This window comes from Gadus morhua, chromosome 21 (assembly GCF_902167405.1).
Source record: "Gadus morhua chromosome 21, gadMor3.0, whole genome shotgun sequence".
NCBI classification, from domain to species: Eukaryota; Metazoa; Chordata; class Actinopteri; order Gadiformes; family Gadidae; genus Gadus; species Gadus morhua.
In genome coordinates this window covers 528,536-556,111 of record NC_044068.1, presented here as the reverse complement: position 1 = coordinate 556,111, position 27,576 = coordinate 528,536, and the positions used below count along the sequence as shown (strand labels likewise).

General features: G+C 56.4%; 1 protein-coding gene across 3 annotated transcripts; it reads right to left on the bottom strand.

The window, feature by feature from the left end:
- Positions 1-162: 162 nt before the first annotated feature.
- Positions 163-27,567, bottom strand: cfap61 (cilia and flagella associated protein 61). 3 transcript variants are annotated; one of them, XM_030345112.1, is made up of 24 exons: positions 27,014-27,567; positions 25,992-26,142; positions 25,814-25,890; positions 25,518-25,585; positions 25,055-25,172; positions 24,724-24,856; positions 23,092-23,286; positions 22,699-22,790; positions 21,983-22,022; positions 21,409-21,548; positions 21,105-21,231; positions 19,611-19,688; positions 18,406-18,615; positions 16,662-16,784; positions 12,998-13,125; positions 10,308-10,400; positions 9,797-9,968; positions 8,882-9,380; positions 5,040-5,338; positions 3,894-4,221; positions 3,355-3,473; positions 2,864-3,069; positions 1,360-1,543; positions 163-550 (listed from the first exon to the last, which is right to left on the bottom strand). In XM_030345112.1, exons 1-24 carry the CDS (start codon positions 27,154-27,156, stop codon positions 347-349), a joined length of 3,927 nt encoding a protein of 1,308 aa, XP_030200972.1. In that variant the 5' UTR covers positions 27,157-27,567; the 3' UTR covers positions 163-346. The 3 variants fall into 3 exon arrangements, 2 of the variants coding, with proteins under 2 accessions (XP_030200972.1, XP_030200973.1); XM_030345113.1 differs by having other exon boundaries at positions 1,360-1,456; positions 27,014-27,559; XR_003974304.1 differs by lacking the exons at positions 163-550; positions 1,360-1,543; positions 2,864-3,069 and having other exon boundaries at positions 3,392-3,473; positions 3,606-4,221; positions 27,014-27,547.
- Positions 27,568-27,576: the final 9 nt, after the last annotated feature.

The window sequence follows — 27,576 nt, the reverse complement described above, 5'->3', positions numbered from 1 at the left end:
TAGCAGGCTAAATTTAATAAATACATTACATTTTAGGCCCAAATTAAATTTATATAGGCTACAATGTATATAAACTAAATAAAGAGGCCTAGATAAAAACGGGAATATCAAATGATTCAATAAACAGTCCTACATTAAAATAAATCATATGATATCAACATGTCATATTGTCATGCCTTTATTATAATTAAACAATTCAAGTTTAAAGGTCGGGACATTACCCCTCGGACAGAGTTCTGAAGCACATGGGACCTCCGAGGCCCCCGGCCCCCGGGGTCGTACCAACGCTCTCCACCGTCGGGCGGAGCAGGCAGGACGTCCCGGAGGAGCGGGGGGCGCGCCGGGGTCACAGCGGGCCGCGCGGCATGTACCCCGGCAGCTGGCTCCGGTTGAAGCTCAGGTAGTTGAGCGCGCTGGTCCTCAGCGCCGCCCGCGCGTGGCTCCGCGCAAACCGCTCCCGCAGGAAGAGCGCCGGGTCGCCCCCGCGGAGGTCCGGCCGGCCGGCCGCCAGCTGACGGATGAGCTCCGTCACGGTGGTGGGGTCCTCGTCCTGAAGGACAGGACGGTGTTCACAGTGAGGCGGGGAGGGGGGGGGACCAACGCAGCACGACGGACCATGAACCACCCTACATGTGGAGGTACGTGTTGTTACACATGAAGCACCACGTGATACCTGAGGGACAGGGTTTATATGACTGCTCTGTGTCAGATTCAAGGAAGCCTCATATTCAAACCCTGTTGTTTAAGACACGCTGTCACCACGTAATATTCTTTAGCTTTACGTTCAAAACGGCATTGAACCAAGCTTCTTTGGTTTTAAACATGGTGAGTTCATCTGATCAGTGGCTCACTGGCTCTTTGATCAGGGTTGAGTTCATCTGATCAGTGGCTCACTGGCTCTTTGATCAGGGTTGAGTTCATCTGATCAGTGGCTCACTGGCTCTCTGAAGAAGCTGAACTCATCACATTAAGGTGTACAGAGACCCAGCACTGGGTGGTCCCAGCAGTCCTGAACGCACCGTGAGGGGGAGGGGCTCACCGTGAGGGGCAGGGACTCACCGTGAGGGGCAGGGACTCACCGTGAGGGGCAGGGACTCAACGTGAGGGGCAGGGACTCACCGTGAGGGGCAGGGACTCACCGTGAGGGGCAGGGACTCACCGTGAGGGGGAGGGGCTCACCGTGAGGGGGAGGGGCTCACCGTGAGGGGGAGGGGCTCACCGCGAGGGGGAGGGGCTCACCGTGAGGGGCAGGGACTCACCGTGAGGGGGAGGTGCTCACCGTGAGGGGGAGGGGCTCAACGCGAGGGGGAGGGGCTCACCGCGAGGGGGAGGGGCTCACTGTGAGGGGGCGGGACTCACCGTGAGGGGGAGGGACTCCAGGCCCTGCTGGATCTCCTGCTCCAGGTCGGGGAAGCGGTCGTGGAACAGAGCCAGGCTCCAGGGCTCCCTGAAGAACCTGTGGAGCAGCGGGAGGTCAGGTGGGAGCCCCTGGCCAATCACAGCACAGCTCTGGGACCTCCGCTGACTACCATGTGGGGTAAGACTGTGAACACGGTGTTGATGTGGAAACCAACGTTAGAAAGGTGAAGACACAATGAGTTCAACACGCACACACACACATACACACACACACACACACACACACACACCACGTGTTACAACACGCTGTAACACGCTGTAACATACTGTCAAACGATGTAACACACTGTCGATTCTAACAACATGTTACACTAACAGCGTGTAGCATGCCACAGCGCCATTACATGCTGTAACATTTAGTAATGTTACAGCATGTTAAACACCTTATGTCATGTTGTCACATGACAATACATGTGACAACAGGTTCAACCTGTAATTACACGTCACAATATCTTTAACCCTTTACTACATGTGACTACAGGCTCCGTCCTGTGTCCCCGGCGCCCCCAGCAGGTGAGGCCCGGTACTGGTCCGTGGGGCGGGACCAACAATGACTTTAGGAGTCCCCCCCCCCCCGTCCCCCCCCACCCCATCCCAGTCCTCCTGCTGCTGGGGGTCCTTTGTCCGGCCAGCGGCCCCACAGACGCAGACGGGGACTGGGGGGCCGCATAAACAGATTAGGGTCCTGGGACACACACACACACACACACACACACACACACACACACACACACACACACACACACACACACACACACACACACACACACACACACACACACACACACACACACACACACACACACACACACACGTCCGGGGTCATCCGTTGTAAATCTCCATAAGAGGTCACCATCGGCCGGTTATTCACCAACATATGTGGTGTTGAAGTCACATGGTCACATGGCTGGGGAGGGGCTTCTGGCTTCATATGGGGGGGGGGGGGGTACTTTGGACTGTTGTTGTCATCACTTCAGTCCGACTAGAAGGTGTGTGTTTGTGTGTGTGCAAGCGCGCGCGCGTCTGTGTGTGTGGGGCTGGAGTGTGTGTGTGTGTGTGTGTGTGTGTGTGTGTGTGTGTGTGTGTGTGTGTGTGTGTGTGTGTGTGAGCTTCCACATCCGTTGGAGGGCAGGTGAATGTTAGCGTCCACATGCTCTGTTAGCATTAGCCTCCTTTTGTCTCAGATTTCAAAACAGGAACTAAACTGCGGACATTTTCATAAGGCTAGAATATTACTGAATACATGTTCAGATACCAGGATATTAGTAGTATAGTAATAACTTATCACTAATACAATTACAGGAAAGGTTTGAGCACGATCATGACTTGTACGACGTTTGTAGTTTCTATTGGATGAATGCACAACATGTATCATAAACATATGAACGAATTAACATATTTATGATGAATAGGATAACTCAATTATACCCCCCCCCCCACCCACCTGTAGAGGTCGGGGGTGGGGCCGTCCTGGCTGCGGGCCAGCAGCTGGTTCAGCAGCAGCTGGTGGCGGCCGTACAGACACAGGTAGTTGGAGAGGGGGAGGGGCTCCAGAGACAGACAGGTGAGGGCGTCGACCTTCTGGTGGCGGTCCAGGTGGATCCGGAAGTAGTTCCCCTCGTCCACGGACCCCGTCACCACCGCCGCCCCCTGGGGGGCACAGGGGGGGAGGAGGAGGAGGAGGAGGAGGGAGAGGAGGGGGAGGAGGAGGAGGAGGAGGGTGAGGGAGAGGAGGAGGAGGAGGGGGAGGGGGAGGGGGAGGAGGGGGAGGAGGAGGGGGAGGAGGAGGAGTGGGAGGAGGGGAGGGAGAGGGTGAGTCGGGGGAGGAAGAGGAGGGGGAGTCGGGGGAGGGTGAGGTGGGGCAGGGAGAGGAAGAGGAGGGTGAGGAGGGGGAGGGAAAGGGGGTGGAGGGGGAGGGAGACACAGGGATCATACCTGCTGGGGGGGCGGCGGCGGCTGGAACAGGGGGAGGGCGGAGGGCGGGGGCTGGACGGGGGGGAGGGGCGAGGGCTTGGAGACGTGGAGGTAGTGGAACCCCCCAGGTAGCCTGCCAGCTGGACACACACACAGGCAAGTAAACACACACACACACACACAGGCAAGTAAACACACACACACATTATTTAGAAACGGTGAAGTTCAAAGGACAGAGCTCCAGCGTTGCTTTGGTAGATTATAACGTAGACCTGGTTACACGCTACACCAGCCAAACCGGCATCAACCCAACACATCCCCAGGTCGGCGTTCCCGGGCACGGTCCGCGTTCCCGGGTACGGTCGGCGTTCCCGGGCACGGTCGGCGTTCCCGGGCACGGTCGGCGTTCCCGGGTACGGTCGGCGTTCCCGGGCACGGTCGGCGTTCCCGGGTACGGTCGGCGTTCTCGGGTCACTTCCAGAATACCCATAACCTCCTGGGATTAAAGCAGCAGTATGTGATCTCCCCCAGACGCCCCACCAGCTAGCGGCGCCGCCCACCTCGGACCCGGGGCAGGGAGTACTCCGGGATCAGGTGGTCGGGGTCGGGGCGGCCGGTGGGGGGCTCCACGGTGGGGTCCAACAGAGCCAACATGGCCGCCGCCAGGGCACGGCCCACCTCCCGGGAGCTGTAGCAGGCGTGGGCCCAGCGCTCGGCGCGGTAGCGGCGGGAGAACTTGGTGAGCGGGCCGGCGGCGCGGACGGCCGGGTCGGCGGTGAGGAAGTTGTGGGCGTCGACCACCAGCCGCCCGTCAAACACCAGGCTGGCGCCGTGGACGCTGCGGAACACGTCGCGGTCGACGCCCTCCCCGGAGAAGTTGAACAGCACCTGGAGAGGGAGAACGTCTGGATCACAGCCCGACCTGAGGGTCTGGGTCACAGCCCCACCAGAGGGTCTGGACCCCAGCCCCACCAGAGGGTCTGGACCCCAGCCCCACCAGAGGGTCTGGGTCACAGCCCCTCCAGAGGGTCTGAGGCCCTCTCCACGGAGGGGACAGCGCCCCCTCTGGTGGGGAACAGGGAGGGCGTTGGCCTTCTCTGATTGGCTGAAGATCAACTTAAAGGTGAAATGGTTTAATTTGGTCACTGAAAACGTGATCAGGAAACAAATCAGGAACCAAACAAGGAAAGGAGGAGCCAGCAGTGTTAAGCAGGAGTACGGGTACTGTTGTGTCAAGGACAGTGGACAGAATGCATTGTTCTTCCCAGGCCTTAGGGGGCGCTCTACAGCACTTGTTCAGTGTAACTTGTAACATTGTTCTGGTTCTAGTAAATCAGAGTTAAAATGAATATTAACGCCTCGACCTGCGTTCTAATGTTACATAACGAACACAATAGGTACCAGGGGATTTACCCTATGAAATCTGCCCCTATGACATCACATGTATGACGGATAGATGAGCAACGTTGGCTACAGTCCACTGGGTAGGCCGGTAGACTGATCTATCCAGCACACATCTAGGTGGACACGCCCACTTGTGATGTCGTAAGGGGCAGATTTAAAAAAAGTCTTGTAGCGGCCAATCACACCACACCCGGTGGCTTGTCATGGGCCCTTTAACCTCTACATCTGAGAAAGTCATTTCTTAAAATAATCCCACAGCGGAAGCAGCGCTCTGTGGTGATCCCCGGTACTGCAGCACGTACCCCACAGGGCAGGTGCAGCGGGGCGCCCCGGGTGGAGAAGGACAGGGAGGTGATCCTCCCGGAGCCGCCGTCCGTGTCCATCCGGGCCAGGACACAGTCCCGGTGGACGGGGACCCCGGCCCCCCGCAGGGCCCCGTCCACCGCCCGCCCCACCTCCGGGTCCCCGAAGCAGCAGGGGGCCGGGGCGGGCCCGGGGGGGGCGAGGACCAGGTGGACCCGGGACCCCGGGACCCCCAGGGCCAGCAGGGTCTCCACGCAGGTGTACAGGTCCAGGCCGCCGCCGTAGACCACGGCGTTGCCTAGGGAACGGGAGGCTGGGTTACTGAGGGCTCCATCCATACTGGGGAGGGCGTCCAGACGTCCACTACATGAGGAGCTGCCGTCTCCTTTGATGTACTCACCAGTTTAAGATCTTCAAATTGTCTAATGCGACATCTGGTCTGACTACTGGATGATTGACTGGTTTCATGTTTATTATTGCATGATATTGTTATTAAAGGGGACCTATTATGCTTTTTCGACTTTTATGACCTATAAACGTTGTTATAATGATTGATAGTCATGTTTAACCATACTAAAGTGTCAAATAATGAGGAACATGCATTTCGACGTATTCCCTGCTGACAGTCTGGGGTGGCTGTGCAGAGCGCTAAACACTCGGGACAACGTTTGCGATTCACTTGTTCACATTTCCGGGAAATCATCTATGTAGAGGCACTCCTGCCGCGCCCCCATATGCCTGGTCAAATCTGCCCGCGCGCGCGCTTCAAGGAAGGTAACCAATCACAACGGAGTTGGGCTGGCAGGAGGGGGGCGAGGGGGTGGAGAAGGACGAAACCGAGCGTTGACAGAGAATGCTGAGAGCGCCCAGATGAGAGGAAGAGTTTCGAAAATCGACATTGTTTTTTGTGTATGGTTAAACATGACTATCAATCATTATAACGATGTTTATAGGTCATAAAAGTCGAAAAGCATAATAGGTCCCCTTTAAGGTCTTGGATTGATAATGATAATTATGTCCTTTTTCAGTGAGGAACTGTATCAAATCCATAAGCATATGGAAACAATATGGCCGTCACTATCACGGAGAACGGAACACGAGAGCGTTTTAATATCATCATTAGGGCGATGGAGCCTTTGAAATTTAAACGCTACAACTCGTGAATATTCATGAATAGGTACACATAAAAACACACCATTAGGAACTCTGATCAGGAGCTCCAGGCCGACACTAGACTCCTCCTCCAGGCCTCGAGTGGGTATTATGGTCTGGAGGGCTAATTACGCTAGTTTGATAGACGGCGCCAACGGGGAGTGTAGTCACGAGAGAACGGACCGAGCCACGCTCCGTGGAGCCCCCGCGTGTAGAGTGGTACAGTCCAGGGGTTAGGGGCCGTCGTGGTTGTTGCGTTTGAGACCCTGACATGTATAGTGGTTCAGAGGCTAGGGACCGTCGTGTTTTGTTGCGTTTGAGACCCTGACATGTATAGTGGTTCAGGGGCTAGGGACCGTCGTGTTTTGTTGCGTTTGAGACCCTGACATGTATAGTGGTTCAGAGGCTAGGGACCGTCGTGTTTTGTTGCGTTTGAGACCCTGACATGTATAGTGGTTCAGAGGCTAGGGACCGTCGTGTTTTGTTGCGTTTGAGACCCTGACATGTATAGTGGTTCAGGGGCTAGGGACCGTCGTGGTTGTTGCGTTTGAGACCCTGACATGTATAGTGGTTCAGAGGCTAGGGACCGTCGTGTTTTGTTGCGTTTGAGACCCTGACATGTATAGTGGTTCAGGGGCTAGGGACCGTCGTGTTTTGTTGCGTTTGAGACCCTGACATGTATAGTGGTTCAGAGGCTAGGGACCGTCGTGTTTTGTTGCGTTTGAGACCCTGACATGTATAGTGGTTCAGGGGCTAGGGACCGTCGTGTTTTGTTGCGTTTGAGACCCTGACATGTATAGTGGTTCAGGGGCTAGGGACCGTCGTGTTTTGTTGCGTGTGAATACGATAAGTTTTCTTGGGGTTTCTGATGCGCAGAACACATGAGAGAGGAAGAGAGAGAAAGTGACAAATAGTGAAGAGAGAGATGGGTAGTGTGAGTGACAGAGGGAGTGTGAGAGCGACAGATAAGACAGAGAAAGTGAAACATGAACTCAGAGATAGAGATTGGGTGAAGAGAGTGAGAGAGCGAGTGAGAGAGGGTGACTCTCTCCATGGTGCTGAATCCAGCTCAGAGTGATCTCAGACACGGTCGCTGGGATTATTGGACCATCCTTTAGAAAGAACATTCAGCTAAATTACATGTGTGTGTGTGTGTGTGTGTGTGTGTGTGTGTGTGTGTGTGTGTGTGTGTGTGTGTGTGTGTGTGTGTGTGTGTGTGTGTGTGTGTGAGATTTCTGGGCCACTAATTAAGCCGGCAATTATACAGACGCCCTCCAGAGCTGATTAGCAGGGTAACGACATGGGGAGGGGGGGGGGATGTGAAAGGGTTGGTTCTGTTGGTAATGGTGACAGAGGTGGAGCTGGTGGAGCTGGTCTTGATTTTGATGGTGGTGGAGGTGATAGTGGTGGTGGAGGAGATGGTGGTGGAGGTGATGATGGTGGTGGTGATGGTGGAGGTGGTGGTGGTGGTGGAGGTGATGGTGGTGGAGGTGATAGTGGTGGAGGTGATAGTGGTGGTGGAGGTGATGGTGGTGGAGGTGATAGTGGTGGTGGAGGTGATGGTGGTGGAGGTGATAGTGGTGGTGGAGGTGATGGTGGTGGAGGTGATAGTGGTGGTGGAGGTGATGGTGGTGGAGGTGATAGTGGTGGTGGAGGTGATGGTGGTGGAGGTGATAGTGGTGGTGGAGGTGATGGTGGTGGAGGTGATAGTGGTGGTGGAGGTGATGGTGGTGGAGGTGATAGTCGTGGTGGAGGTGATGGTGGTGGAGGTGATAGTGGTGGTGGAGGTGATGGTGGTGGAGGTGATAGTGGTGGTGGAGGTGATGGTGGTGGAGGTGATGATGGTGGTGGTGATGGTGGAGGTGGTGGTGGTGGAGGTGATAGTGGAGGTGGTGATGGTGGTGGTGATGGTGGAGGTGGTGATGGGGGAGATGTTGGTGGAGGAGGTGGTGATGGGGGTGGTGATGGAGGTGGTGATGATGGTGGTGGTGATGGTGGAGGTGGTGGTGATGGGGGAGATGTTGGTGGAGGAGGTGGTGATGGGGGTGAAGGTGGTGTTGTCAGAGGTGGGGGTGATGTTGGGGGTGGTGCTGGGGGTTGTGGGGGGGTGGTGCTGGGGGTTGTGGGGGGGTGGTGCTGTGGGTTGTGGTGCTGGGGGTTGTGGGGGGGGGGTGCTGGGGGGTGTGGGGGGGTGGTGCTGGGGGTTGTGGGGGGGTGGTGCTGGGGGTTGTGGGGGGGTGGTGCTGGGGGTTGTGGGGGGGTGGTGCTGGGGGTTGTGGGGGGGTGGTGCTGTGGGTTGTGGTGCTGGGGGTTGTGGGGGGGTGGTGCTGGGGGTTGTGGGGGGGTGGTGCTGGGGGTTGTGGGGGGGGGGTGCTGGGGGTTGGGGGGGGGTGGTGCGGGGGGTTGTGGGGGGGTGGTGCTGGGGGTTGTGGGGGGGTGGTGCTGGGGGTTGTGGGGGGGTGGTGCTGGGGGTTGTGGGGGTTGTGGTGCTGGGGGTTGTGGGGGGGTGGTGCTGGGGGTTGTGGTGCTGGGGGTTGTGGGGGGGTGGTGCTGGGGGTTGTGGTGCTGGGGGTTGTGGGGGGGTGGTGCTGGGGGTTGTGGGGGGGTGGTGCTGGGGGTTGTGGGGGGGTGGTGCTGGGGGTTGTGGGGGGGTGGTGCTGTGGATGGTGTAGCCCCGCCCTCCACATACCTCCAGTCTCCAGGAGCTCCAGGCAGACCAGGTCCCGGGCCGCATCGCAGTCCCGCTGGTCTGTGAGGGTCAGCAGGTTGGGGGGCGGCCCCCCGGGGAGGGGCTGGGGGTCCCCGGTCTGGGGGGTCTGGGGGTCCCTGGTCTGGGGGGTCTGGGGGTCCCCGGACTGGGGGGTCTGGGGGTCCCCGTCCTGTGGGCTCTGGGGGTCCTCGGTCTGGGGGGTCTTGGGGCTCTGGGGGTTTCCGTTCTGGGGGGTCTTGGGGATCTGGGGGTCCCCGGTCTGGGGGCTCTCGGGGTCTCCGGGTTCGGGTGTCTTGAGGTCCCCAGGCTGGAGGTCCCCAGGCTGGAGGTCCCCGGTCTGGGGACTTTGGGGGTCCTCGGTCTGGGGACTTTGGGGGTCCTCGGTCTGGGGGCTCTGGAGGTCGTCGGTCTGGAGGTCGTCGGTCTGGAGGTCGTCGGTCTGGGGGCCCCCGAGAGGGGCTCCTGTAGGGCAGGGGACCTGCAGCACAGCAGGGGCCCAACAGCTGGATCAGCACACGCTGTGACACACTACCTCAGGGTTATGATGGGAGGGTCCCGGTCTGCTCCATGAGGCCGTAGATAACGTTTAGATTAATGACCATTGGTCAGTTAATACGGAGCTATGGCTGTCAAACTGTGGCCTTCCTGCACTAAACTCTTGTTTGTGTGTGTGTGTGTGTGTGTGTGTGTGTGTGTGTGTGTGTGTGTGTGTGTGTGTGTGTGTGTGTGTGTGTGTGTGTGTGTGTGTGTGTGTGTGTGTGTGTGTGTGTGGTCATAGATTGAGGCGGCCCCTGGCTGTAGGTGTCGTGTGCTGGCCAATGATTGGCTGGGCGTGAGGGGCGGGACCCGGTGCTGCAGGCCTGTGATTGGCTGGGTGAGTGTGAGGGGCGGGACCTGGTGCTGCAGGCCGGTGGCGATGATGAGGTGGTCGTAGGGGACCCGCCCCCCCCCGCTAAGCACCACCCACTTCTCCGCCCGCTGCAGAGCCACCATCCGCCCGGTCACCACGGCGACCACGGAGCGCACCGCCAGCAGGGCCGAGTCGCTACAGCGGGAGGGGGGGCAGCTGGACACACACACACATTAACACACACACACACACACACACATCAACACACACACACGTGAACATACACACATACATGAACGTACGTCACACACACACACACACACACACGCATGAACACACACACACACACACACACACACACATTAACAGACACATACATGAACACGTACATCAAGACACACGCACACACAGGCACGCACACACAAACACAAACAGGTACGCATGACACACACATATAAGCGCACACACACACACACACTTGTCTTCCATCCATCTCATGTATATAGTTATGTCATGTTCTTCCTGTTATTGGCGGATGTTTCCCGGAGCGCCGACCTTGTGGAGAGGAAGTGGGCATCACCGTGGATGCGGTTGTCAGGGAAACCGTGGGGCGACACCAGAGTGAGGCTGGTGAAGCGCAGGTGAGGGCTGAGGGGACGGACACACACACACACACACACACACACACAAAATGAACAATCATTAAACGAGCAGAGGTTGTAAACATGTCTGCTGGGTGTTGCTGGGACCACAGCTCTCTGCTTATCTCCGCTCAGCCCGCTGCTGCTGTCACGTAAAACAGCCTTTAGTTCTCTAAACGACATCGCTCTGGCATTTAGGGACGGATCCCACAACAGGCTGCAGGTCTGGGACTGGAACACAACAGGCTGCAGGTCTGGGACTGGAACACAACAGGCTCAGGTCTGGGACACAACAGGCTCAGGTCTGGGATTGGAACACAACAGGCTCAGGTCTGGGACTGGAACACAACAGGCTGCAGGTCTGGGACTGGAACACAACAGGCTCAGGTCTGGGGGGACTGGGACACAACAGGCTCAGGCTTGGGACTGGAACACAACAGGCTCAGGTCTAAGAGGACTGGAACACAACAGGCTCAGGTCTGGGGGGACTGCAACACAACAGGCTCCAGGTCTGGGGGGACTGGAACACAACAGGCTCCAGGTCTGGGGGGACTGGAACACAACAGGCTCCAGGTCTGAGAGGACTGGAACACAACAGGCTCCAGGTCTGGGGGGACTGGAACACAACAGGCTCCAGGTCTGAGAGGACTGGAACACAACAGGCTCCAGGCCTGAGAGGACTGGAACACAACAGGCTCCAGGTCTGGGACTGGAACACAACAGGCTCAGGTCTGAGGGGACTGGAACACAACAGGCTGCAGGTCCGAGTGGACTGGAACACAACAGGCTGCAGGTCCGAGGGGACTGGAACACAACAGGCTCCAGGTCTGGGACTGGAACACAACAGGCTCCAGGTCCGAGTGGACTGGAACACAACCGAACCAGACATCTCTTCCAGATCTGGTCCTGCCGGTCAGCGGGACCGGATCACGACCCTTCTGATGACCCCGGTTCTGATGGTGCTCCTGATTCCAGATCATGACATCACTTGGTTCTGATTCCTGACATTCTGAACGGTAACTGGTCAACTGAAGCCCCTGGTGGCTGCACTGGTACGAGGCGTACTGCAGCAGGCCTTCAGGGTTAGACCACCAACCCGCACCTCACCGAGGGGAGCACACATGGTTCAGAGAAGGCCCCAGTCGGGGGGGGGGGGGGGGCAGAGTTATGGGGTCTGGACCCTGAGCCAGGAGCACACAGCAGCCTGGACCAGCAGCCCTTATCAGGCCGGGACAGACGGCCCATGTGACCCCCGTCAGGGAGGGGGGGGCTTAACCACCCAGGCCCTCCAGAGGGGGAGGAGTAGGGGAGGAGGGGGAGGGAAGGGGAGGGGCGCGTCATGGAGCCCATAAAGAGGTTTGGTCAGGACTGATAAGAGAGGAGGGGGAGGGGGAGGGGGAGGGACATCACTCAGCCTGGTCAGTGACAACCAGGGCCTCCACCCAACCCCACCACCCAGCCCCTCCACCCAGCCCCTCCACCCAGGCCCTCCACCCAGGCCCTCCACCCAGGCCCTCCAACCAACACCTCCACCAGGCCCTCCACCCAGCCCCTCCACCCAGGCCCTCCACCCAACACCTCCACCCAGCCCCACCACCCAGGCCCTCCACCCAACACCTCCACCAGGCCCTCCACCCAACACCTCCACCAGGCCCTCCACCCAGGCCCTCCACCCAACACCTCCACCAGGCCCTCCACCCAGCCCCTCCACCCAGGGCCTCCACCCAGCCCCTCCACCCAGGCCCTCCACCCAACCCCACCACCCAACCCCTCCACCCAGGCCCTCCACCCAACCCCACCACCCAACACCTCCACCAGGCCCTCCACCCAACACCTCCACCCAACCCCACCACCCAGGCCCTCCACCAGGCCCTCCACCCAGCCCCTCCACCCAGGCCCTCCACCCAACCCCACCACCCAACCCCTCCACCCAGGCCCTCCACCCAACCCCACCACCCAGCCCCTCCACCCAACCCCACCACCCAACACCTCCACCAGGCCCTCCACCCAACACCTCCACCCAACCCCACCACCCAGGCCCTCCACCCAACCCCACCACCCAGGCCCTCCACCCAACCCCACCACCCAGGCCCTCCACCCAACACCTCCACCCAGGCCCTCCACCCAACACCTCCACCCAGGCCCTCCACCCAGCCCCTCCACCCAGGCCCTCCACCCAGCAACTTGATTGTCAGTAGTCAGTGAGTTACAGTGAGATACAGGCAGTAAGACGGAGCAGTACTGTAGTCAGTAGGTAGTGAGATACAGGCAGTAAGACGGAGCAGTACTGTAGTCAGTAGGTAGTGAGATACAGGCAGTAAGACGGAGCAGTACTGTAGTCAGTAGGTAGTGAGATACAGGCAGTAAGACGGAGCAGTACTGTAGTCAGTAGGTAGTGAGATACAGGCAGTAAGACGGAGCAGTACTGTAGTCAGTAGGTAGTGAGATACAGGCAGTAAGACGGAGCAGTACTGTAGTCAGTAGGTAGTGAGATACAGGCAGTAAGACGGAGCAGTACTGTAGTCAGTAGGTAGTGAGATACAGGCAGTAAGATGGAGCAGTACTGTAGTCAGTAGGTAGTGAGATACAGGCAGTAAGACGGACCAGAGGGCGAGGACTTCCAGGAAGGCGAGGGCGGTCAGGGATGCCCCGACCACCACCACCCGCGTGTTCAGCACCACCTTGGGCTCCAGGGTCAGCTTCCTGCTCAGGAACCTCACCGCAAAGGCCTCCTGGAGGAGGAGGAGGAGGAGGAGGAGGAGGAGGAGGAAGAGAGAGAGAGAGAGAGAGAGAGAGAGAGAGAGAGAGAGAGAGAGAGAGAGAGAGAGAGAGAGAGAGAGAGAGAGAGAGAGAGAGAGAGAGAGAGAGAGAGAGAGAGAGAGAGAGAGAGAGAGAGAGAGAGAGAGAGAGAGAGAGAGAGAGAGAGAGAGGAGGAGGAGGAGGAGAGAGAGAGAGAGAGAGAGAGAGAGAGAGAGAGAGAGAGGGGAGGAGGAGGAGGAGAGAGAGAGAGGAGAGAGAGGAGAGGAGGAGGAGGAGGAGGAGGAGGAGAGAGAGGAGGAGAGGAGAGAGGAGGAGGAGAGAGGAGGAGGAGAGTAGAGAGAGGAGAGGAGGAGAGGAGAGGGGAGAGAGGAGAGGAGGAGAGAGGAGAGGAGGAGAGGAGAGAGGAGGAGAGGAGAGTAGAGAGGAGGAGGGGAGAGGATAAAGGAGAGAGGAGAAGAGAGGAGGAGAGGATAAAGGAGAGGAGAGGACAGGAGAAAGTAAGGAGGGGAGGAGAGGACAGGAGGAGGAAGAGGAGAGGAGAGGAGATGAGAGGAGAGGAGAATTTATGAAGAGCAAAACAGGGCAGACATCTTGATTCTGGTATTCTGTGTTATTTGAGGTACTGGGCGAGGTGTTGATGGACACACCGGAGCATGTGTTGAGATTGATCCACCACCCATGTGGTGATCACACCAACTAGCACACTAACACACTTCTCACACACACACACACACACACACACACACACACATCCCCATGCCCTGGGGAAACACAGCCAGTAAGAGAGCGAGTCAGATCCAGATCTCTAACCAGGATATTTCAACCTTTTCCGCTCAAAGCATTTGGAGCTTGAAGTTCCCCTCATGTTTGAGGCCAGACTCAATTCCCTATTGGACTGTAGTCTCCGGGCCCCGGTACCTCTGGAGGCTTGGAGGTTCATTCAAATCAGGTCATACGGGATTGGAATCATCCTCCTTACATTACATTACAGTGGCAAAGAAAAATCAGACGTGAACGCAAAAAGGGACCTGAATTAATGAAGCAGTCCCTTTAGTTGGTGAGCCTCTGGACCCAGGAACTAAGCTAGCAGACGGCTCTGACTCCTGCACTGAATACTGGTCTGAGTCCTGGTCTGAGTCCTGCTCTGACTCCCTGTCGGAGTCCATCACTGACTCCTGGTCTGAGTCCTGGTCTGAGTCCTGCACTGACTCCTGCACTGACTCCTGCACTGAGTCCTGGTCTGAGTCCTGGTCTGAGTCCTGCTCTGACTCCCTGTCGGAGTCCATCACTGACTCCTGGTCTGAGTCCTGCACTGACTCCTGCAATGAGTCCTTGTCTGAGTCCTTCACTGACTCCTGGTCTGAGTCCTGGTCTGAGTCCTGCACTGACTCCTGCACTGAGTCCTGGTCTGAGTCCTTCACTGACTGCTGGTCTGAGTCCTGCTCTAACTCCCTGTCTGAGTCCTTCACTGACTCCTGCACTGAGTCCTGGTCTGAGTCCTGCACTGAGTCCTGGTCTGAGTCCTTCACTGACTGCTGGTCTGAGTCCTGCTCTAACTCCCTGTCTGAGTCCTTCACTGACTGCTGGTCTGAGTCCTGCTCTAACTCCCTGTCTGAGTCCTTCACTGACTCCTGGACTGAGTCCTGGTCTGAGTCCTTCACTGACTGCTGGTCTGAGTCCTGCTCTAACTCCCTGTCTGAGTCCTTCACTGACTCCTGCACTGAGTCCTGGTCTGAGTCCTGCACTGGCTCCTGGGCTGACTTTTTCTATTTTACCTGTTTTACTCTATATTGTTCTTTTTTATTATATATATTGCTCTCTTTATACTTATGTTCTTCTTATTTTATGCATTTATTTTTTAGTCAAGACCTGCGTATCCCTGGGCCCCTTCCATCAACTGTCCTGCCCAACCCTGACTTCTGTCAACCTAAAGCGCTTTGGGTCGACTCCTGTTGTATTTTAATGTGCTACATTAATAAAAGTGACTTGACTCCTGCTCTGACTCCTGGTCCAGCGGCCTGCTATGAGGGGGGGCAGCACTGGGCTAGCCTTCCTAAAGCACACGGACCCCCGGGCGGTGACCATGACAACCACTAACACAAGCCCGCGTTGACAGAGGAGAACAGGTGCGTTTAATGTGATTAATCTGACAGCTGGCCGGGCCGGGGCTTAGGGGACAAAGCTCTGCCGAGCTTCCTTATCTCAGGGCCCATGGAGGATGGTTGATGTTCGTGGGGGAGGGGGGGGGGGGTGGTGGAGGTAGTGGAGGAGGTGGTTGGAGGAGATTGTGACGGTGGAGCTGGTGGTGGAAGTGAGGGTGATGGGATGGTGGTGGTGTGACGGTGATCCTGTACCTGTATCAGGACGGAGCGCGTCCCTGAAGAGGCGATATGCACCGCCACAACTTCCATCTTTCTAAAGGAAGGTCAAAGCTTTCTGGGGGACATTTTGGGATATCCATAGTGAAGATAACATGTTTCATCTCACAAACTGATACTCTGATAAACTGATACAGAGACCGAGGGAACACCCATTTAAATGACCCCCTTTTGTTTTTTGATTCATTGCTTTTTTGATATATTGTTCAGGAACAAATAATTGAATAATCTGTTGGTTGGGTCATGATCCAGTTATTGCTCAGTGTTGATCCAGGCAGTGATCAACATGCTGCTATCTCATCCCATCTCAAACACGGACCCATGAGGAGACAGCAACAGGAAATGAGCTGAATAAATGGCTAAAGTGTGGGTGAACCGGGTTCAGGCGGGACAAAACCCTATGGGATAAAAGTGTTGGAGGAAGGAGGGAGGGTGCTTTCAATGTGGTTACGACCCACGGCAACTTTGTGATACTATTTATGAGCGATGTTGTAGTTTAAACGCTCCACACACAATGCCGTTATACTACAAAAACTATGCGTAATAAATGAATGGTATTTTTCAGTAAGAGTGATCAAAAGTCGTAGAATACCATGTTTAAGATCGTGTGAGACGTATTACATTTTAAAACAATAAAATAATGGATTTTGGGTTCACTGCCCCAGTAAAAAACAACTTACGAAGATGAAGTTGATACAATAACCCAATTCTAAATGAAGGCATGTGTGTTTAAAGGTTCCTTCAGATCAGAGCTCTCAGGGTCTGTGGTGGTGCTGCTCTACGCTCTCGTTACTTTTAGAACAGCGCCCTCTGGTGGCCGAACCAGGGGGAGGCCCTGGTCCCCCTCTCTCCCTCCAACTCCCCCCCTCACCCTCCACCTCCCCCTCTCTCCCTCCCTCCACCTCCCCCTCTCTCCCTCCACCCTCCACCCTCTCTCTCCCTCCACCCTCTCTCCATCCAGGGTTTGTGTGGAGGGGGGGGGAGGGGTCGATGTGTGGGGGGAGGGGGTGGGTGTGTTGGGGGGGGGGGGGATGGGTGGTGGGGAGGAGGGTGTGTGTGGATGGGGGGGGGGTGTGTGGGTGGGTCGTGGGTGCGGGGTCTCCTCTGTCAGCCAGCTGTCTGCTGCCCACCTGCTGCTGCATGATCCTCCAGGAGGGGGCGTTGTGTCCCAGCTCCCCCAGGGGGTAGACCACCTGCCGGCGGGGCGCCAGGGGGACCATGCAGTCGTGGACGCAGCCCTCAGCGCGGAGCATCTGGGGAGGAACCGGACGGACAGCAGGGTTCAGTCCTCTGGAGCTCAGCCGTCCACAACAACACAGACACCAGCTGGAAGCTAGCATTGACAAAGGACGGGATGCTACTGGCACCATGGTGCTAGGCTAGCTGTATGCTTGTATTAGTTGGGCACCATGGGGCTAGGCTAGCTGTATGCTAGTATTAGTGGGGCACCATGGGGCTAGGCTAGCTGTATGCTAGTATTAGTGGGGCACCATGGGGCTAGGCTAGCTGTATGCTAGTATTAGTGGGGCACCATTGGGCTGATGCTAGGCTAGCTGTATGCTAGCATGAGGAGGTCCAGTTAACACTCACACACAAACTCTCTCTCACACACACACACACACACACACACACACACACACACACACACACACACACACACACACACACACACACACACACACACACACACACACACACACACTCCACCTCTTCACCGGCTCCAGAGGTATCAACACTTGGGCCCCCCGCAGGAAGGCCCCTGAATGTGATAATGATGTCTGGCTGGAGAGCAAGAGGAAGAGGAGGAAGAGGACGAGAGGGAGGAGGAGAAGAGGGAGGAGGAGGAGGAGGAGGACGAGGGAGGAGGAGGAGGAGAAGGAGGACGAGGAGAGGGAGGAGGAGGAGGAAGAGGAGGACGAGGACGAGGAGAGGGAGGAGAAGAGGGAGGAGGAGGAGGAGAAGGAGGACGAGGACGAGGAGAGGGAGGAGGAGGAGGAGGACGAGGACGAGGAGAGGGAGGAGGAGGAGGAGAGGGAGGAGGAGGAGGACGAGGAGAGGGAGGAGGAGAAGAGGGAGGAGGAGGAGGAGGAGGACGAGGAGGAGGAGGAGGACGAGGACGAGGACGAGGAGAGGGAGGAGGAGGAGGAGGACGAGGGAGGAGGACGACGAGGACGAGGACGAGGAGAGGGAGGAGAAGAGGGAGGAGGAGGAGGAGAAGGAGGAGGAGGACGAGGACGAGGACGAGGAGGACGAGGACGAGGAGAGGGAGGAGGAGAGGGAGGACGAGGACGAGGACGAGGAGAGGGAGGAGGAGAGGGAGGAGGAGAAGAGGGAGGAGGAGGAGGACGAGGACGAGGAGAGGGAGGAGGAGAGGGAGGAGGAGGAGGAGGAGGAGGACGACGAGGGAGGAGGAGGACGAGGACGAGGAGGAGGAGAGGGAGGAGGAGAGGGAGGAGGAGGAGGAACAGGAGGAGGTGAGGGAGGAGGAGCAGGAGGAGGAGGGGGGGGAGGAGCAGGAGGAGGAGGAGGGGGAGGGGGAGGAGGAGGAGGAGAGGCTGTGAAGCCGGTAAGGAGAAGCCTCTGGTTGTGGTGTGGAGAGGTGGAGCTGAGGTGGAGCTGAGGTGGAGCTGAGGTGGAGCTGAGGTGGAGCTGTGGTGGAGCTGGCAGGCCCAGAGCCACCTGCTGCCCTGGGCCCCCACTGGCACCTCCTCGTGTGGGGCGGGGGGGCGGCGGGGGGACTGCCCGTCTTAACAGGCCGTTCGTTTCTCTCCCAAATGAAACAAACCGCCTGACGTCAGAGGGGGAGACGGTCTCAGAGGGGGAGACGGTCTCAGAGGGGGAGACGGTCTCAGAGGGGGAGGTGGGGCCACCCACCTGCTGAGCGGGGTGCAAGGGGGGGTAGGTGCGGAGGTACAGGCAGGTCTTGTGGGCCAGCCGCAGGACGTCCCGGAGGAGGTGGGGGGTGAGGTGCTGGAAGAGGGGCAGCAGGCGGAGGTGGCGCAGCCGGCCGTGCTCCCGGGCGGCGTGCTGGCTGAAGTACACGAAGCTCTCCACGCCGTAGTGCGCCCGCAGGAACTCCACGTCCTGGGGGGCCGAGGGGGGCAGAGGGGGTTAGAGGGGCCCGCAGGAACTCAACATCCTGGGGGGCCATGGGGGGTAGAGGGGCCCGGGGGGGGCCACAGGGGGGTTAGAGGGGCCCGGGGGGGGTCCAGGCTGGTCCTGAGGGGCCACAGGGCTAGGGGCCCGGGGGGGGTCCAGTCTGGTTGGGACGGGGCGAGTGGGGTCCCACTGTGTATTTGTATTAGGGCCCGACCGACATTTTTTTTTGAGTGCCGATGCCGATGCCGATTATTTTCAGAGAAAAATTACGATTACGATTTAATCGGCCTATTAAAAACAAAACAAAAAAAAGCATATTAAACGTAGTTTTTGATACCTTAAATATACTTTAAACACTTTTGACAAATATGGGAATTGAATGCAGAACCTTTGAGTGTTTTAGAATACATTTACAGTCAGAAATTAGTGCAATGTAAAATAAATAAATAACTCCCAATGTGCTGCGCTCGTGAGCAGTGACTAACACGTGCGTGCTGAGCAGTATGGTCTCACCGTTAGAGTCTACAGTATAACAAATTAACATGGCCTGGGACCTAAAGAAAAACAGGCACAACATGCTCAAACAACGCGTCTTGTACATTGGTGAGGTGAGCGCGCAGCTGCCTGAGCGAGCGTGCTTTCATGTTGTCCGGTAAAATTCAATCTCCTCTTTTTTACTCCAGCTAAAGTTTTTAGTTAGCAAGGCGAGTAGGAGCGCACTCTGCAGGATACTAAGCGCAATAACATTTCTAAAAAAATAAATAAAAATAAAATCGGTTGTAATCTGCGTCTTTTTGGCAGATGTTGATTATTTTCAAAAAGGCTATAATCGGCCGATTGAATCGGCAGGCCGATGAATCGGTCGGGGCCTAATTTGTATATTTAAAGGTGGAGTCCGTGTGCATTAAGATGGAGCTCTGGGTTACTACAGGACTCCTCCGTCTGCTCCGTCACCCCTTCCTCTCCGGGGCTCCACCTACCTCCTCATCTCTCAGGATCACCACCCCCACCACCTGGCCCTCCACCTGGGCCACCAACGCCTCCAGTGGGACGCCCTCCTGGCACACAGACAGACAGACAGACAGACAGACACACAGGCAGTCAGACACGCAGGCAGACACGCAGGCAGGTAGGCAGGCAGGCAGGCAGGCAGACAGACAGACACAGAGACAGACAGACAGACAGACAGACAGACAGACACAGAGACAGACACAGAGACAGACAGACAGACAGACAGACAGACACACAGGCAGTCAGACACGCAGGCAGACACGCAGGCAGGCAGGCAGGCAGGCAGGCAGGCAGGCAGGCAGGCAGGCAGACACAGAGACAGACAGACAGACAGACAGACAGACAGACAGACAGAGCCCAGAGAAGTCAGCTGAGGCAGTTGTGCTAATCATCAGATGAGTTTTGCCGTTCCTCTCGTTCTTCTTGTGTTTGTGTTTTCTCTTCTATATTTGTATATAGGTTTGTACCAAGTGTGCAATATGAATAAAGTTTGATTGATTGATGGGTTGTGTGGAATACTGATGGAGCATCGCAGGTCTCCATGGCGATGTGATTCGTGTGGTTTGGGCTGCGTTGAGGACAGCTGCTGCGTCTGTCGGTGAATGAAATCTGTTGAACCGAGTTCTCACCAATCTGTTACTTGGCACGCACACACAGACACACACCGAACCCCTTACACACACACACACACACACACACCGAAACCCCCGCAAAACACACACACACGCGGACACACACGCACACACAAAGAACCCCCTTACACACACACCGAACACCCCCCCCCTCACACACACACACACACACACACGCGGACACAGACGCGCACACACACCGAATGCGCACACACGCACACAGAACACACACTCACACACACACACACACACACCGAACACCCCCCCCCCTCACACACACACACACACACGCACACGCGGACACAGACGCGCACACACACCGAATGCGCACACACGCACACAGAACACACACTCACACACACACACACACACACCGAACACGCACACACACACAGAACCCACTCACACACACCCACACCCCTCACCAAGGTGTCTGTAACCAGTTCCATCTCTCTGATATCAGTAAGCATAGCAGCCGATGGGACAGATTGTGATGCGTAATCTCGTTGCGTTTTGTCATTTCTTTGGCAGAGGACGGACCATAAGGCAGAACACACACCCTCTCTGCTAATGTCTGGTTGGGTTAGAAAAAACAGTATCTGTTTTTTTATATCATTGTATATTCTACAATTATTTAACAAAACAAAAGTATTAAAAAAAAATTGTAAAGTATTTGGAAGAAGTCGTAGTTTGCTAAAATGTCCGCTGGCGTTAGTTGAAGCACAAACTAACAACAACCAACACATCACAACAACAACCATCTCCTTGACGTGATTGGCCGATAAGGAGAAGGTCTGGGCCGGGGGGGGCTTCTGATTGGTTGAGGCTCACCGGGTCTCTGCGGGCCTGGAGGAACATGTCCAGGTCGTCCAGAAGGGACCGGTGACCTGTGACCCCCGCCACCAGGTCACAGACGGCAGCTCGGTCCGCGCCCACCGCCCTGCGCACCAAGAAGCTCCTACACACACACACACACACACACACACACACACACACACACACACACACACACACACACACACACACACACACACACACACACACACTTTTTGTTAACTTAGAAAATCTGACAGTCAGACAGACAGACAGACAGACAGACAGACAGACAGACAGACAGACAGACAGGTAGGTGCACCTGAGCAGGCCGGTGCGGTGGAAGAGGTAGAGCTCCTGGTGAGGGGTGCAGCCGGGCCGGGGGGGGACCCTCTGGAAGCCCTGCAGCAGGGGGCCCTCAGGAGCCAGCCGGGGCACCGCGATCACACACAGGTCCCGGTCCTGGACACGCACACACACACACACACACACACACACACACACACACACACACACACACACACACACACACACACACACACACACACACACACACACACACACACACACACACACAGAGTAAGAACACGGTCAACGTTCTCAAGACCTTCTTCAATTCAAAAAGCTTTATTGGCATGAGGAACAGACGTTAACGTTGCCAAAGCATTGGAACAATGAGGAAGTCAAAATATATAACACTACTCAATCCCGGAACAGATAGATTAAAGATACACTCCAAATACACAGTATTTACAATGTGGAGGACTTTTGCAATAGTGCAATACATCCTTCTTCTGATTGAATAATCAGAGGTTTAGGGATTCATTTCTGTTCAACTTATACTGTACTTCTTTATACCGTATATAGATACCAGGACTCAAGTAATGGGTACTCACAGGGAAGAGTTTGAAGACATAGGGGAGGAAGTCCAGAGATCTGAGGGGGGAGAGAGAGAGAGAGAGAGAGAGAGAGAGAGAGAGAGAGAGAGAGAGAGAGAGAGAGAGAGAGAGAGAGAGAGAGAGAGAGAGAGAGAGAGAGAGAGAGAGAGAGAGAGAGAGAGAGAGAGAAAGAGAGAGAGGGGGGGGGAGGGGGAGACGTCAGCGCTAAGTGAAAGTATGTGCGCGTGCCAAGCGCCGCTCGACTAGCCAACACGACAGCGCTTGGAACCGCGCGGGCCAATCAATCTGCCCCCGTTTCGGCGGGGGGCTTCCAGCCCGCTGTCACGTCGGCGTGCGGCGCTCCTTAATTACACGCCAGCTCCCGGCGGGGGGGCGGGGGACCGCGTGTTCACCGGCAGCTGGGGAGCGAGGGGCCCAGCGGGGCCCGGCTCCACCGTTACCGTCACGGCGTTTATCAGCGTACGCGCGCAGCACAGCGCTAGCCGCCGCCGCGCGGGCCGCCTGCCACCGGGGCCGGTGAGCAAGGCACCGGGCCCCGGGGCCGGCGGGCGCTCTGATTGATGCGGAGATTGTTCCTCTGGGTAGTTGTAGCAGCTGTTAAAACGTTCATGAGACGTTTGGGTCCAAACACAATGAATGCACGGCCTCGCCGCCTCGTCTTTGAGGGGCTCGTCATTCGTCCTTTGCCCCGCGTGACCCCGCCCTGACCCCACCTGGTTTCGTGCTCCTTGTCCATGACGAACATCTGAACGCAGAAGACGTTGGGCTGCAGGGAGGAGGCCTCTGGCGCCCCCTGCTGGCCGTCCTGGAACAGGACAACAACATCTCAACAACGTAGGGCCAGCAGTAGAACCAGAGCGGTGCCTTGAACTGACACCTTGAAACACATTAGACGGACGGACCAATAGACAGAGAGACAGACAGGCAGACCAATAGACAGACAGACCAATAGACAGAGAGACAGACAGGCAGACCAATAGACAGACAGACCAATAGACAGAGAGACAGACAGACAGACAGACCAATAGACAGACAGACCAATAGACAGACAGACCAATAGACAGACAGACAGACAGACAGACAGACAGACAGACAGACAGACAGACCTCTCCACCCCCGTCCTCCACACCCCCGCCCTGGTCCGCTGCGGGTTCCGTGGGGTTGTCGGGGAGAGGGGCAGGGTGGGGGTCCGGTGAGGGTCTGTAGAGCCCGCCGAAGGCACTGAGGTCAAAGCTCTGGTCCAGGACCTCCAGCTCCACGTCGGCGCTCACACTCATGAAGCCCACCGCAGCGCCCCCGCTCTGGGGGGGAACAGGAACGTTAGGGCCCGGTACGAGGTCCACCTCACAGTGGTCCTCTACGAGGTCCACCTCTCTGTGAGGTCCACCTCTCTGTGAGGTCCACCTCACTATGAGGTCCACCTCATTGTGAGGTCCACCTCTCTGTGAGGTCCACCTCACTATGAGGTCCACCTCTCTATGAGGTCCACCTCACTGTGAGGTCCACCTCTCTGTGAGGTCCACCTCACTATGAGGTCCACCTCTCTATGAGGTCCACCTCACTGTGAGGTCCACCTCTCTGTGAGGTCCACCTCACTGTGAGGTCCACCTCTCTGTGAGGTCCACCTCTCTTTGAGGTCCACCTCTCTCTCTATGAGGTCCACCTCTCTGTGAGGTCCACCTCTCTGTGAGGTCCACCTCTCTGTGAAGTCCACCTCACTGTGAGGTCCACCTCTGTGAGGTCCACCTCACAGTGGTCCTCTATAAGGTCCACCTCTCTGTGAGGTCCACCTCACTATGAGGTCCACCTCTGTGAGGTCCACCTCACAGTGGTCCTCTATAAGGTCCACCTCTCTGTGAGGTCCACCTCTCTGTGAGGTCCACCTCACTGTGAGGTCCACCTCTGTGAGGTCCACCTCACAGTGGTCCTCTATAAGGTCCACCTCTCTGTGAGGTCCACCTCACTATGAGGTCCATATCTTTTGGTGAGTAGATCATTCATATCATGGCATCATTATATTAGTCAGAGGTTCTGCTGTCGGTCACGGCCTATCCTTCCCGTTTCCATTGAGTGGTGCAGCTGCTGTCCTCCAGAGACCTTCTAGAGCACATTGAGCACCAGAGGACACAACAGTGGAGGAACTTCAGCCTCTATCTGCACCAACAAGGTTCTCCAGCGACCTGGAGTTTGGCTTTAATTCAGAAATAGAAAATCTAGCTGATCATCAAACAACAGAAAACCTTCATCTCCCTCCTCTAGAACCATAGACCCCTGAGTGATGTTCTGAAGGAGGCTACGTGCGCAACGGTTTGTTCTGCCGAGCAGGGAACACGTTCCCACCGAGCGCTGGCTCCAGCTGCCTGGACCTCAGATGATGAGCGCCCTGGCAGAGGACCGAGGGGGCGGCGGCCATATGCTGCCAGGAAACCACGTCTGCCTCCCTGGCAGCCCCCCCTCTGGGGTCCCTCCCCCCTCCTCCCCCTCTGGGGGAGGAGGGGGGAGGGACCCCAGAGGGGGGTCAGGCGGCCGGGCCAACCCATCACCACCAGTGACGCTATTAACATTTGAAAACCTCCGTCAGCCAATCAGACGCCACAGAGATCCTCCGACAAAATGGCAGCCGGCCGACTGTACAACATCATGTGCACACATCAGCCAATGAATGAATGAATGAATGATGTGATGAGTGGCTGAGGTGTGGAGGGGGTCTCGGTGAGCGAGGGGTGGTCCGGCCCCACCTCGCAGACGGCGGTCTGGTGCTGGGGGTCCTGCTCCTCGAGGAGCGTGGCCAGGGAGTAGCCGCCCAGGATCTCCTCCAGCTCCGTGGACTGCTCCGAGACGATGTGCAGCAGCTCATCGTGGTCCTCCTCCCTGCACACACGGGGGGACCCTCTGAGCGGTCAGCCGATGGTTAACGGACGGAATACAAACATCTCATCAGCGACCACTCACAGCACTTTACAACACTGCCCCACATCAAGCTAGGCCAGCTTGTCAGGAGCAGCTAGGGTGAGACCTCTTGCTCAGAGACGTGTGAGGACCAGAGGTGTGGGAGGGGGAGGGGCCTACCTGCCCTGGCGCACGTGTAGGCGTGGGCAGTACTGGTGGCGGTAGCTGATCAGCGCCACACAGGGAGGGGCGTCCTGGTGGGTCTGCAGGGGCTCAAACACCTCCTCCAGGACCGGATCTGGGGAACACAAGACCACCTAGACTGTCTCTGAGAGGAGGAGAGAGGAGAGGGGAGGAGAGAGGAGACGGCATCTGAGAGGAGGAGAGAGGAGAGAGGAGAGAGGAGACTGTCTCTGAGAGGAGAGAGGAGGAGAGAGAGGAGACTGTCTCTGGGAGGAGGAGAGAGGAGGAGAGAGGAGACCGTCTCTGGGAGGAGGAGAGAGGAGACTGTCTCTGGGAGGAGGAGAGAGGAGGCTGTCTCTGGGAGAAGGAGAGAGGAGAGAGGAGACTGTCTCTGGGAGGAGGAGAGAGAGGAGGGAGAGGAGGAGGCCCAGGAGGAGCTGGGGGAGCAGTGGAGCCTCACCTAGAGGGTGGAGGTGGGGGCTGAGCAGGCAGATGAAGTGCAGCTCTGGGACGGCGTGGAAGACGGCTCTGTGGACCGATGCGAGGAGTTTGATTGGTTACCTGACATGACATCATCATCAACCTCATCATCATCCTCCTCCTCAAGCTGATGTCCTAAACCCGTCCGACCCAGTTCCCCGCGTTCGAACCAACTTGGCTATGCTGGTTGGTATTTCATTAAAATGCTCTTTTATGTTATGAGGCCAGAGGCTTCAAACGTGTTTCGGTACTGTTTCCTAAGAGGTCAGAGGTCACCTCAGGATCTCTCTGACGCTGTCCGGGGCGAAGCCGGGCTGGGCCACGAAGAGGTGGAGGAAGAGCGTGTTGAGCGGCTGTAGAGGAGGGGAGAGCGCCACACGGTTAGCAGGTAGCTGCATCCTCCATGATGCTACTGATTCATCGGGACGACTGCGGACCCTCTATGACCACCCACCGTGAGGGTCCCAGCCTGGAAGTGCCGCTGCATGTAGGGCTCCCAGTGGGCCGGGTCCACCAGGCCCCCTATAGGGTGGTCCAGGAAGGAGGCGTGGCCCACCACCTCACCCCCCTCACCGGCCAGGGTCACCGCCAGGTTGGCCCGCTCCCTGGACGCACAACGCACACGTTAACATCATGAGTCACACGTTCACATCATGAGTCACACGTTCACATCATGAGTCACACGTTCACATCATGAGTCACACGTTCACATCATGAGTCACACGTTCACATCATGAGTCACACGTTCACATCATGAGTCACACGTTCACATCATGAGTCACACGTTCACATCATGAGTCACACGTTCACATCATGAGTCACACGTTCACATCATGAGTCACACGTTCACATCATGAGTCACACGTTCACATCATGAGTCACACGTTCACATCATGAGTCACACGTTCACATCATGAGTCACATGTTTACATCATGACAGACGTTTACATCAAGAGTCACATGTTTACGTCATAACAAATGTTTACATCATGACACAGCGTTTACATCATGACACAGCGTTTACATCATGGCACAGCGTTAAATCACGAGTCACATGTTTACATCATGACAGTTTACATCATGACAGGTTTACATAATTACTAAGGCTGAACGATTCATCAAATTTAAATCGACATCGCAATGTAATACGACATGATTTGCAAATCCCAAAGGCTGCGATATACATATATATAGAGATATTAATAGATTTATAATTTTTTTCATGAATACATTTCTTTTAATCATTATTATTTTTTCATCCTTAATGTTTAACCTTAATATAATTGGTGCTATATAACTAAAATCAGAAGTTGACGAAATATAAGTTTATGTGTAGTGTATAGCTTGGGTTGTGTCATATATTTCGGTATGAAATTTGCTCGTCCATAAATGAGTAAATAAGCTCCATTAAAAGACAACAATGTGGACCAGTGGAGCTCCCTGATGTCTAACCCCAACGGCCCGGTCGGTACTCACAGCAGGTGGATGACGTTGACCCTCCCGAACACCGACCCGGCTGGGGGGCCCAGCAGGGCGTCGATCTCCCGCGCATCCGCGGACTCCGTCCTCCTCGCGGCCACCGCCTGCTCCTCACCCCGCTCCGACCTTAGGGTCCTCATCCCGACCGGACCCGGCGGGGGGTCAGGGGACCTGGACCCGGTCTGGAGACCCGGCGGGGGTTAGAGGTCCTGGACACGGAATAGAGACCCGAACCACGACGAAGGAACCAGCGAAACCGGACGCTAATTAACGGACCAACGTCTTATCAATTAATGGGTGACTTGTAACAACGCAGGAATGACGATTAATAATAACTAATACCGAATCACTAATAACTTATAACTAATAACTTATAAACTTCGGATGAAATGCAAAGAGAGAATCCGTCTCATCCCACTGGTTTTAACAGTTGTCAGCTATCGAACTCTCTTTTATTTATAAGAAGTTAACCGTCCGTTGCTATGAACAGCGCTCGACCGCCCGTCGTCATGACTACGCCACCACGACCGACGCCGGGCACCGCAGAGTTGCCAGATTGG

Coding starts and splice junctions, on each gene's coding strand:
- cfap61 (XM_030345112.1), bottom strand. CDS start 27,156: ATGAGGACCCTAAGGTCGGAGCGGGGTGAGGAGCAGGCGGTGGCCGCG. Junction 18,616..19,610: donor TGATCCTGAGAGATGAGGAG/GTAGGTGGAGCC, acceptor TCGGCCCCCCAG/GACGTGGAGTTCCTGCGGGC. Junction 9,969..10,307: donor GCCCACTTCCTCTCCACAAG/GTCGGCGCTCCG, acceptor GTGTGTGTCCAG/CTGCCCCCCCTCCCGCTGTA.